Source organism: Hippocampus guttulatus, chromosome 18, assembly GCF_054856545.1.
Source record: "Hippocampus guttulatus isolate MCC_2025c chromosome 18, RoL_Hgut_1.0, whole genome shotgun sequence".
NCBI lineage: Eukaryota > Metazoa > Chordata > Actinopteri > Syngnathiformes > Syngnathidae > Hippocampus > Hippocampus guttulatus.
The window spans coordinates 11486962-11499734 of record NC_141278.1 but is presented as its reverse complement, the minus strand read 5'-3'; the positions used below and the strand labels follow the sequence as shown (position 1 = coordinate 11499734).

At 41.7% G+C, this 12773-nt stretch overlaps 1 protein-coding gene across 2 annotated transcripts in view; it reads left to right on the top strand.

Moving 5' to 3' along the window:
* Positions 1–5570: 5570 nt before the first annotated feature.
* Positions 5571–12773, top strand: part of thrb (thyroid hormone receptor beta) — a 28965-nt gene continuing 21762 nt past the window's right edge. Inside the window, exon 1 of one of the 2 annotated variants that reach the window (XM_086136603.1) lies at positions 5571–7943. In XM_086136603.1, the coding sequence (XP_085992729.1) occupies positions 7861–7943 (83 nt within the window). In that variant the 5' untranslated portion in view covers positions 5571–7860. The remainder of the gene's footprint in view (positions 7944–12773) is intronic. The other variant, XM_086136602.1, reaches the window with a different exon arrangement.

The window sequence follows — 12773 nt, the reverse complement described above, 5'->3', positions numbered from 1 at the left end:
CAGTCAGCGAGCTGCCCCGTTCACCTGACTTACATCGATAAAAGTACCTTTTAAATGGAATAATACCTGTCAACCTCGGTTAATAGCTGCCCTTATAAATGATTACGATTCCCCTTACAAAGCAACAAAAACCCCTACAACGGTTTACCGCCCGCGCATGCGCACATCATGCTTTATCAATCCGACCGTACGCAGCGATGAAAAAAAATATACGATTGAGGATTACTTTTGCTGGTTTGTCATGACAATAGTAGCGATCAACGACGGCATTGTCGTTGGCTACCAGCGGGTGAGACGATCTGGATTTGAGCCAAAATGGTCTTTGTGAGATCGGTTCACAATTGTTTTTTTTTTGTTTTTTTTAAGTTGTAATACGCCGTACATGATTTGAAATGATAAAAAAAAAAGAAAACGTATAAAATACGGGGAACACGTACAAGTTGACAGGTATGGAATACTGAAGCAAAAGTAGCAATCACCAATCCTCATTGTCTGCAACATCCCAATCCAGAAATCCTTTGGGGGGCCATACTGTCCCAGAGTTCGCCAGTCGATGAGAGACTCCACCCATGCTCATTCCTCTCTCTTCAACTCAGCCCATCTGAAGTTAACTACGACGTGGGAAACTTGTAGCCATCGTCCTTGCGCTCCAGGAATGGGGACTTTGGCTTGAGGGGGCCAAAGAATAACTCACCAAGAACACCAAGCACATAAAAGAACAAGCACAACTTGTCGCAGATCCACAACCTTGCGGAGGAGAGTGCCGACCCAAAGAACATCTTACCTGACAGCTGCGTTGTGGGTGCTACGAGGTGGGAGATTGAGAAGAGGTTTTTGGAGTTTCTGAACGGAACCCAGGTCTCAGCTGGAAGTCCGAACGAAAAACTACTTATACCCCTGACGTTTACCTCCAGAAGTGCTGCAGTGGGGGCACACATCGGGGGTAGCCTGTCATCCGGGTGTCAACAGTGCTTTGTAACTCATCAAGTGGAGATTTTGATAGCCGGAGCTTGTTAAGGATATCGTGGACTTTGTTAACGCCTGTTCTACCTTCGCCTGCGGCAAGACCTCACACCAGCTACTGGCGGGTTTTCTTAAGCCATTACCGGTTCCACCTCGACCATGGTCCCAAATCGCCTTGGACCTCATCAGCGGTCTCCCTCCTTTTGGAGGAAAATCCGTCGTCATCACAATTGTGGACCATTTCTCCAACCCATTTAATCTCAATTTTTTTTTCAGCCATCAACCATCAAAATCGGGTGTCATTGGTTGCCCTTTCAAGTGATCAAAAATAATAATTCTGAGAAAAATATACACACATAGGTGAAAAAAAGCATTTTTTATGATTGGTCACAATTGTGACCGGTGGGACAATATGCTGTAATGTCACTTCAAAAATATATATATATTTTTAAACACAGGCAAAATATGAAGAGCATTTATGTCAACAGTTGAGTTTGTTTTATTTCAAAATAACATGCAATCATGTGCATATTTTGTTCATGTTCTCAATGTAACATTTTAGTGCAAAATTCAATCAATCATGTACATTCCATTAAGTGGTACAACAAAGTGGGACATTTTTTGGTGAACATTTATTTTGAATTACTCTATCAGTCAGTCAAATTGTCAATACAGTCAGAAATCTTACACATAATATTTAGATAGAAGCCTGCATACAATGGATGACAAAAACATTCCTCTGAACATGTATCATCGGTCAGTTCTACTACAATACAGAATTTGTTGACTCAATTGAACCTCTTTTTGTATTAAAACAGAGAAAACTAAATCCAAAACAAACAATGTCCAAAGTATAAAACAAAAATCATGACTGAAGCTAAAACAGAACAGTGACCAAAACATGACTGAAACAAACTTGACAGCAGCAAACAAAATGACCCGACACTGAGTGGTCGTGCAGGGAGTCCTTTGAAAGCCCTAATTAGATAACGACCAACAAGTGTGCAGCTGCAGGGGGGGCCCTACAGTGCCACCTGTTGGTCACAAACAGAATCATGACAGAACACTGCATTTCTCCTCCTCACTTTGCTGATTTTCGATATTGCTTTTTTTATTGGACCTTTTAGCCATTTACATTAACCATTTTCATTTGCAGGCGGGGGAAATGCGGGAGGAAACCGGAGTACCCGGAAAAAAAACCACACAGGCACGGGGAGAACATGCAAACTCCACACAGGAAGGCCGGAGTTGGAATCGAACCCGGTACCTCTGCACTGTGGATTCCAATAAATCATGTTAACTTTAATTACATTTGGAATAGAAAAACAAAACAAACAAAAATCATTGTTTTAGCAAAAGTGGTTTCAGAGGAATTTGGTCAGTGATGCACCTCTCCCTTTGAGAGTTTGAGGTGTATTCTAAATATAACCTGATTGAGAGAAGGCAGTGCGTACAATAATATCATCAAAGCAAAACCCTCAATCTATTTTTATGCTGTCTTACACTTTGTCATTTGTTAAGAAATGTAACTTTCTTCGCTTTTGGTGAATGGTCACAATATACCGAGGCTCGGCGTACGCTAATCACGCACTGCGGGGAGGGAACCCAAAAAAATCAAGCTCGCAAAAAAACATATCATCATAGAAATTATAATAATAACAGTCCATACTATTTTTAATAAAGGTGTGTGTAGTATGTTAATAAATATGTGTAATACAAAAAATAACGTAGGTTACCCCTTTCTCCTACAAATTTCCCTCGTTCCCGACCAAAAACCTGCTCGACCTCAAGTAATGCTCGTCGCGATTGCGTTATATAAACAAAAACAACCTAAAACGCTGTTGTGGAAAAGTTCTGACCTACACATTGATTACGCTGTGAAAATGAAATGGAATGTTACGAGACAGACAACGTTGTTTGATATGCAATGACTATGCCGAAATTTTCGACGCAAGAGCGACATCTACTGGTGAATCTGTTATTTTGGAGAAAAAAAATAGATTTTAGCACTTGGAGAGTTCTCTTTTATATTCACTGTTCTTTGTTTATATCGTGCCCAATCAGTCCCTGTCAATAAAGTTAGAATACAGAAATTTTCATCTACCCGTGTTTTGAACATAGGCCTACTAATAAAATAATTTAGAAAAATGTTTGTACAATGGTTCAAAACTATATTTATTTCACTGTAGAATCCTTGGAGATTTTGTCTTGTATTTCTGAATACATGATCAATGCTTCAATATGTTCATGGAGGAACTCAAGGGCACGTGAAAGTTTCAGATGATCAACCATGTTTATTTGTTAATAGTAGTGGCATTTCTTATTATCCATCCATCCATTTTCCGAACCGCTTGATCCTCACTAGGGTCGCGGGGGGTGCTGGAGCCTATCCCAGCCGTCTCCGGGCAGTAGGCGGGGGACACCCTGAATCAGTTGCCAGCCAATCGCAGGGCACACAGAGACGAACAACCATCCACGCCCACACTCACACGTAGGGACAATTTTAGTGCGTCCAATCAGCCTGCCATGCATGTTTTTGGAATGTGGGAGGAAACCGGAGCACCCGGAGAAAACCCACGCAGGCCCGGGGAGAACATGCAAACTCCACACAGGGAGGCCGGAGCTGGAATCGAACCCGGTACCTCTGCACTGTGAAGCCGACGTGCTAACCACTGGACTACCGGGCCGCCCGCCATTCTTGTTGTTTTATAAATATTTCATGAGTATTATTTATGTTTTATTTTTGTGAACGTTTTTGAAACATTAATATTGACATGTTATTTTGTAGAATAAAGCAAAACTGACAAATACTCAGATATTGTTCATTTCTGTCAGGGGTAGTGCCGGACACAAGCGGCCGAAATGAGCTTTCTCCGCAGGGTGTCCGGGCTCTCCCTTAGAGATAAGGTGAGAAGCTCGGTCATCCGGGAGGGACTCAGAGTCGAGCCGCTTCTCCTCCACATCGAGAGGAGCCAGATGAGGTGGCTTGGGCATCTGATTCCATCTGATGCCTCCTGAACGCCTTCCTGGTGAGGTGTTCCGGGCATGTCCCACCGGGGGGAGACCCCGAGGACGACCCAGGACACGCTGGAGAGACTATGTCACCCAGCTGGCCTGGGAACGCCTTGGGACCCCCCGGGGAGAGCTGGAAGAAGTAGCTAGGGAGAGGGAAGTCCGGGCTTCCCCGCTAAAGCTGCTGCCCCCGCAACCCAGACCCCGGATAAGCGGTAGAAGATGGATGGTAGTGCGGTGTGTGCACCACAAAGCATTTTTGATTCGGGCACCAACGCCGGCCCTGAAGATACCCGACTCTAAACTACCTAATCACAATCTGACAAACCTTTGTTAAAAAAAAGTATCCATTCTCATCAAACAGATACATTAAAAAATAAAAGCTGCTCGTTTGTGATCCATTCATTCATTTTCCGAACCGCTTCATCCTCACTGGGGTTGTGGGTGGTGCTGGAGCCTATCTCAGCTGTCTTCGGGCAGTAGGCGGGGGACACTCTGAATCGGTTGCCAGCCAGTCGCAGGGCACACAGAGACGAACAACCATCCACGCCCAAACTCACACTTCGGGACAATTTTCGAGTGTTCAATCAGCCTGCCATGCACGTTTTTGGAATGTAGGAGGAAACCGGAGTACCCGGAGAAAACCCACGTAGGCCCGGACAGAATATGCAAACTCCACACAGGGAAGCCAGGGCTGGAATTGAACCCGGTACCTCTGCACAACAACTATTTATTTTGTGACATAGACAGTGAAACAACTGAACACTTACTTTATGACTGCAAATATGTTAATGCCTTCTGGGAACTGCTTATTTCCTGAATTGCCAAATGTCTCTATAATGACAAAAAAAAATAAAAAACATTTGGAGGGTATTATTGTAAAAGACTTATCCCATGGCGGAGTAATTAACATGCTCATCATTTTCTGGAGGTTTTTGCACATTTTTGTCCATAAAAATATGTTCATCAAATCCAAACCTGACTTCTATGGTTTTCTCAAAGAATGTTGTCTTTGTTGTCCTTGAACTGCAACGACAAGAAAAATCCATATATATTTTTTATATATATATGTATATGTATGTATACTGTATATATAATATTATATGTATACCGGTATATATCCTTTTTTTAGCTGAACATTTTGTTCTTGTGATTGAATGTAATTATTCATTTTTAATTTTGGATTGAAATTTCTTCGACCTGTTCAAAATACTAAAACATTATTGAGTGCTCACTGAAAGAATTAACGCCCTTCATGAGGATGAATGGTCTCGTCATGTTTTTACGAGAGGTAGACTAAAAGCTACATTTGTTAAGTACTGTCGATTCTTGACTGCTAGATAATCTTCTCAAACTATAACAATTAACAGACGCTGCCTTCTGTTTTTTTCCCCTAAATTCCATGGGGAAATCTGTCCTCAGGTAACAAAGAGTAGCTCAGGACATTTGGCTTAGGGTATCATGTCAGTCGAGGGCCCGGGTTAAGTGAGATGACCTCCGCCCAAAAACTGAACATGACCGACTTTGAACCCCCTTAGGCCTAATGTAATCAATCACGAAAACACATTTATCTGTGCAAACACCTGCTCAAGAGCCACTGCGGGAAGGTAACACGAGGCAGCGGCATTTCTTCCTCGTTCCTATTTGGACCGGCAAGAAAGAAAAGAGAGTTGCAAACGAAATGCATGGCGAGAAGAAGTCTCATCAATTTCATGAGCTCACAAGCTGGCGACATCTCGAAGGAATAATCAACCTCACTTCATAGAGGAAAATGAATTCATTCGTGTTGAGCTTTTTCCAGCAACGTTTAGTGAGACCAAAAGGAGATTCACCTGAGAGGGGGAAATAAAAGACAATCATCTGGGTAAGTTTTTGGGTTTTTTTGGCTTTGTAAATGTGGCCTTATCGAATTGAAATTTATTTTCATCCTCCCTAAAACCTTTTGTGGCACTGCAGTAAATAAAGTAGTCATTAAAATCAAACGGTTTGATAAGCAAATACGAGGTGGCAATATTTTGATTTTGAACAAACGTAGCTTCAAAAACAACTTTGTCATGGTCGGTTGAGACAATTTAGCTTACTCATACAGTATTAATGCCGTCACCATATTTTTGCTCTGTGCCATGACTTTTAGTGTTCATGAAAACATTTTTTTTTTTTACTGGACATTTTTGTTGTTCCTCATCCTTTTATACCCTATCTAGGATACGAATTTAGACAAAAATAAAGTAGGCAATATACAGTATATATATTCACATCATTAATACTATCCACCCAGACAACAGATTGTTTCAGTATTGATAGGTTCTCCTCTGTCTGATAAACACTTAAACGTACAAGACAGCCATTTAAACTCTAAACAAGATTAGCGCATGTCAAGGACGTCACCTCATTGAAAAGTTAAACTGGTATCAAGCCTTCTTTGCACTCAGATTTGCCTCAAATGGCCTCCCTCATACCAGCTGTTGCTCGTTAATTACAACGACTTGCCACCCACTCACACCGATTGCACTGAGATTTCTGTGACACAAAAATTCATTCGAAAAGATTTTGCCAATGAAAAAAACCCAACAAAAACTTTACCGGCCATTTTTTTAAGTTTTGAAAAAAATATGCCCCAAAAAAATATGAATAAGTGGATTGAATGTGGGGAGTCTGAAAAGACATACTGTATATATATGTCTTTGGCAGTGAATGCCTTTAATCATTTTCATGGCACATATGAATGTCTGTTAGAAAGGCAAGAAAGGTTAAAGTAGCTCAACAGCACAAAAAGAAAGAACGGCAACAAAAAAAAAAAGTATTTTATGATGGTACGCAATCATAATCATGTTGGTCTTCCAGTTATTACAGGCGCTGCTGATGCCTTGAATATGAATTTTTTTTATCCGCTTGATGCTTTCATTGAGTCGGTTTTCACATACATACAGGTAATAATATTTTGGACAGCTAACCAAGTGCAAATAAGCTAAATTCAGTCGTCGGACTCGATGCCCAGTTGGTGGCACATTGTGGACTCCCATAATCAGAAAAAGGGTTAAAGCCAAAGTCTTAATGCAAGAGTTGCTTTGTTTGATTATATTGATCTAAAACATGACTACAGAAGTGAGGATACTCTCTTTAATCTTACAAAACAAGGCCTGGCTCAAGAACCCTCCTGACCACCTGGAGTGAAATAAGCAAATGCGTAATGATATTAAGTCATTAATGAATCCTTCAACATTTTTCAGCTTAACAGCAATAAGCCGTTGACTTTTACAATTTGGGGTCAGCCGCCATGTTTCAGAAGAAGTTCTTGTCACCGCTTTAGTCAAGGAAAACAACAAGAGATAAAAGTTATAAAATTGGGGTGAAGAACTGCGAAAGCCTGTGAGGGCAGGAAAAATGGAATCAATAATAATAAAATGAATGACGACAAGCTTTGGTGAAATCTGATCATAATAAATAAAAAAAATAAGAGAAATGGCTAGATGTACATACAGGACAATAATGTACACATTTTCACATATATTCTTCAACACTGGACAGAGACAAAAAGTCCCACATTTTCAAACTTAAAACAGTGCATGTATATCTTCTGCGAGCGACGTACTGATTATTTAATTGCCCCTCCATATTATTCAAACACCCTTTGAGAAAATCTCTGATTATGTCATGTGTCAGAAAGAATATTTATGTTTTTAGTAGTTGTAGTTTAATAGTTTTAGCTCTGTTATGTCTTTTAAAATAATCATTATTGTTTGAGTAACATTTTACTCTCTGCGGTGTTGCCTTTTGCGGCGGGAGCTGCGGTGGGCCATGGCCGTGGCTCTGTCCCATGGGGCACCCAAACGCTATGCTGCTGCATCGGAGGAACTCCATGTTGACAGCCTTCGGCCGTGACTTATGGTCCTGTGCCGGAGCTACGGGTTCCTTGAGATGGTGTATTTGTCACATGTTCGCCTTGTGCTCAGGCTCACTTTTATGAGGTCAGTTGTTTTTGTCTGTGTGTGCGTGTGTGTGTGTGTGTGTGTGTGTGTGTGTGTGTGTGTGTGTGCGTGTGTGTGAGATGAATTATTTAGATTGATTGACTGACTGTTTGACTTACTGGAAAAGATGTGTAATTAACCTATACCAAAGATCACCTTTATTTTATAAAACAGGCTTCTTCTTTCTACCCACAATCTTGCTGCTGTAGACTGTAAATTTCCCCAGTGTGGGACAAATAAAGGATATCTTAATCTTAAATTTAGATAAGTTATAAAAGATGTATGTTGTCATGATTCGGTTTGGGACCAGTAGGTGGCACTGTAGGGCTCTCCCTGCAGCTGCACACCTGTTGGTCGTTATGTCGTTAGCCATTTGAAAGGACCCCCGGCACGACCATTCAGAGTTCGGGTCATTGTTGCTGTTGCTCTTTGTTGCTGTCATGTTTGTTTGTTTGTCATGTTTCTGTTATTGATCGTTTTGAGTTTCATTCATGGTTTTTGTTTGCTACTTTGGACTCGTTTCGTTATTAGGACTATGTTTTTTTAGGATTTAGTTTTCTGTGTTTTTTCAATCCACTTCAAGTACAACCTGCTCCTCTCATGTGCCTGCATTTTGGGGTCCACCACCACCTCGCAACGTGACAGTATGTAGTATTTTATGAATATAATAATATCTTCCAATCCATCCATCCATCCATCCATCCATTTTTCAATCCGCTTATCCTCATGAGGGTCGCGGGGGGTGCTGGAGCATCTCCCAGCCGTCATCGGGCAATGGGCAGGATACAACCTGAACGGGTTGCCAGTCAATCGCAAGGCACACAGAGACGAACAACCACCCGCGCTCACTATCACACCTCCAGACAATTGAGAATATTCCAACCTGACATGCATGTTTTTGGAATTTGGGAGGAAACCAGAGTACCCACGCAGGCACAGGTAGAGCATGCAAACTCCACACAGGAAGTCCAGCGCTAGAATCAAACCCTACACCTCTCTCCTGTGAGGCAATGTGCTAGCCACTGGTCCACCATGCCGCCGTTGAAAACAACATAAATCCATCCATTTTCTGATCCGCTTATCTTCACAAGGGTTGTGGGGCGTGCTGGAGCCTATCCCAGCTGTCTTCCGTCAGTAGGCGGGGGACACCCTGAACCGGTTGTCAGCCTGTCGCAGGGGACACAGAGACGAACAACCATCCGCGCTCACACTCACACCCAGGGACAATTTCGAGTGTTCAATCAGCCTGCCATGCATGTTTTTGGGAATGTGGGAGGAAACCCAGGATACCCGGAGAAAACCCATGCAGGCATGGGGAGACCATACAAACCCTACACCTCTCTTCTGTGAGGCAATGTGCTTACCACTGGTCCACCGTGCCGCCCTTGAAGACAACACATGAAATAAAATTAAACTGGGTCAAGAACACGTGTCTCAGCGACCTTGGCCGACTTCCCTTTTGTAAAAACGTTTGATTATGCTTCTTTTTCATACACTTTACAGAAAAATTATGGTGTTGTCCTCAAAGTGTCAAACCCAAAAGAATTTTAACAAAGTCAGACTTCATATGACGACTGGTCTCCTGATTAATTGCTTCAGTTTTTTTGGTGGCGGGGCAGGTGTTCTGACATGAGGTGGGGTGTTTCAAATCAACTTAGAAGCAATGATGTTGGGTTTTAGTGCTGAACCCAACAAAATACTTGCTTGTCTATTCATGGTCACAGCAAAGGGGCTAACTTGCTAACCCTAGCTACTATGCTGCCGGCCCGTAGTAGGTATACAGATATGTAAACATTGCGTCATCTGATTGACAAATTGTGGGGGGTTTTCTTACCTTTATATGGCAAACAATGTTATTCTAACACTGGCTTTTGATGTGGCTTTTGCTGGGGCAATTTTGTCCAACAAATTGCCCCTTTGCCGCAGTGGCGAATAAGGGAAATATTTACAACGCCACTTCCCACAACTCGTAATTGTCAATGCAGCGAATGGGGAGCGTGAACCCTGTAACACTCGTGTTGTCACTTGTCACGATAAATAAATGTTGACTTTGATACTATACCGGCATAAAATAAAGATGTTATACATCTCGTCCTGTTTTTCCCCAACTCAACTGTATTTATAGCGCACTTTCAAACAGCCATCGCTGCATACAAAGTGCTGTACATGGAACCTAGATGTCTTCAAGCCTAGACTCTCATCAAATGTATGACATTTTTGACAACATATGATCATCAGGCTTACAGCAGCTTTTGTTTTTGTGGCCAAAACTGGCCATGCTAAATTTTAAAGTACCGGTAAATTCAAAATGGCGGACTTCCTGTTAGGTTTAGCGCAGGGTTTTCCCCAGTGCTTCATCAGCCTGGTGGGCTACCAGGCTTTTCTTGCCCCACTACCAAACTACCAAGGTTATATGGTGCGTCCACTGATAAAGAGTGAAGCTTGGGGTAAAAAAATGTTCACGTGTGCATGCACCACTGGCTGGGTTCCATTCAATTAAATGACAGCCACGGCTGCCTCAGTGGTTACCTGGCCTGATGGTGAGGCCCGTGTGGGTTCTTGTGACTTCTTCCCGGACTTTCAACATCCTGGAAGAGATAGCGTGACCAGCCTCTGTGGATTGTTGTCGGGTCAAGCAGGCGCCACAGGTGGTGGAGGCAATGTAAACAAAAGCGAGGCTGCTTAAATGGGCTATAGCTAAGCGAAGCTTAATGCTCACCAGTCAAACTCCATAGCCGAGCATCTCTACCACCAATGCCAGATTCATAACGCACACAACTGGAGATCTGGAACAAGAACTATTGGGAAATATTGTATTGTGGAAATTGCAAAAACTCAAGGAGGGCGACAATTTCTCACATTCATACACTGAGAGAGTGTGTCGTTTATTCAGCCCACCAAACAAGCAAAACTAAACATGGCGGTCCTTAAAGGGACCGCAATTACTTCTTACCAGTTACCAAATGACCGTGAACACCGAACATCACTTCCTCTCACCCTGAACTCTCTGGCAAGCATATGAAAAACATTCCATTCACACATTTGCAGTTAGTTGTGAATTATGTATATCGAAGTCACGACACAATCTTAGTTTGGGACTACTGCATTTTATTCATCGCAGAAACCACGCTACATGCTTAGGTTCCCCATGCTTCAGTGCACCTGTTCTTGAGGCTATCCACGACACAAAGTGAAGTTTCATCACAAATTTACAATGTCCAATAATGCGCAGACTACAACTAGCAACAACATTCTGGGTAATGTGACGATGTATATCATGAAGACGATAGAAATGACATTTTTGTGAGTGAGTTGCGGCTTGGAATTGAAGCGGATTTACATGGGACAGGAGAAGAGAGCCAATCTCTCTTTGAGCACACTTACATTAAACTTTTTTTAATAGTTTCTTGACAAAGTGTAATATCATATTCTCAGCCTGTACTATGAACCAACCAGAGATGGGCAATCTATCACATGCTCCAAATTTGTGTTTCGAGTAATGTTAAGATCATGTGGAAACAAAACTTCTGCTGCATTGGTGTGTTAGTGCCCTACCCTAACAGAATGATTGTACAGTAGATCAATCATTTTTAGTATGATTAAACCAAGGTATAATGATGACAACATTCTGTACGCTTTCAGTTCAGGGAATTTGGCGATATTTCTTTATTTGATAATTCGACACATATTTAAATTTTGTCTGATGATCAAACTTCAATTTATACATTTTGATGGCGGCGCGGGCACCCGCAGCGGCTCCTCTTGTTGTCTCGTCTGGTTGAGAGGGAAGAAATTTCACCTGTGGTGTATGTTGCACATACAGCGCATTTGACAATAAAGTTGTACTTGACTTGACCTAAAGACATGTTTAAGAATTTACATAAGCTTAAGATATTCTTTATTTGTCCCGCAAAGGGGAAATTTACAGTCAGAGTTCAGAAAGGAAAACACTGGACAGAAGCATACTGCCCAACTTGAGGCTTAACGCTTTCTTCACAAACAACTTTAAATAACTTCTGTACGTTACTCACCTTTGTCAAGACAGCATATTCCTTCAACACTTTGCACGTGTTTAGCACTCGTGAAATGTTGGTCGCAGAACGATTTTCTTTTATATTCTATTATATTGCATTTGGAAGAAAAGAGTTTACCCCCGATTTCGTGCAGCATGTCTGCATAATGCTTTGCATGGTCCTTAGCCGTGATTTACATTGGTAAATGTTTCACATTTTCTCTGGTCCACATATTTCTCTGCTGTCGTCTCGCTTTTCTTCTTTTTCTGTCTCATGATGTGCGGCATAATTCTCTGCTTTTTTTTTTTTTTTTTTTTGGTCCAAAACAGATGTGGGTTTTCTTTTTCATGAGTTTGGCTACCGCTTTCCAGTATTGGGTCTGCGGAGCAATTTCAGTTGAATTAATCAAAAACTGACGTGAAACATGCATTTTTAAAATGTTGTTGCGGTGTTTGGACAAAGTTGTGTTCACTGTGATTTTGCAGGTTTTTCTTAATTTTGCGTATAAGATAAGATAAGATAAGATACGATAAACCTTTATTAGTCTCGCAATGGAGAAATTCCAGATTCACTGCAGCAAAGTTATGAAAGGAAGAAGTAGAACAACAAAATATAGGAGCTGCTGGAAAGGCAGCCACTCACGCGGCGCCATTTTGAAGTCAAAATAACAAAAATAACACAACACAACACATAGGACACAGACAGTCGTGCAATCTTCACCACTTTTCTGCATACACTTTGTTCTCTGAAGCAGTTATAGATGAAAGAGGAGAGGATCAAAGTGTCCTTTCACCAGTGGATCAGAGACATCATGCTG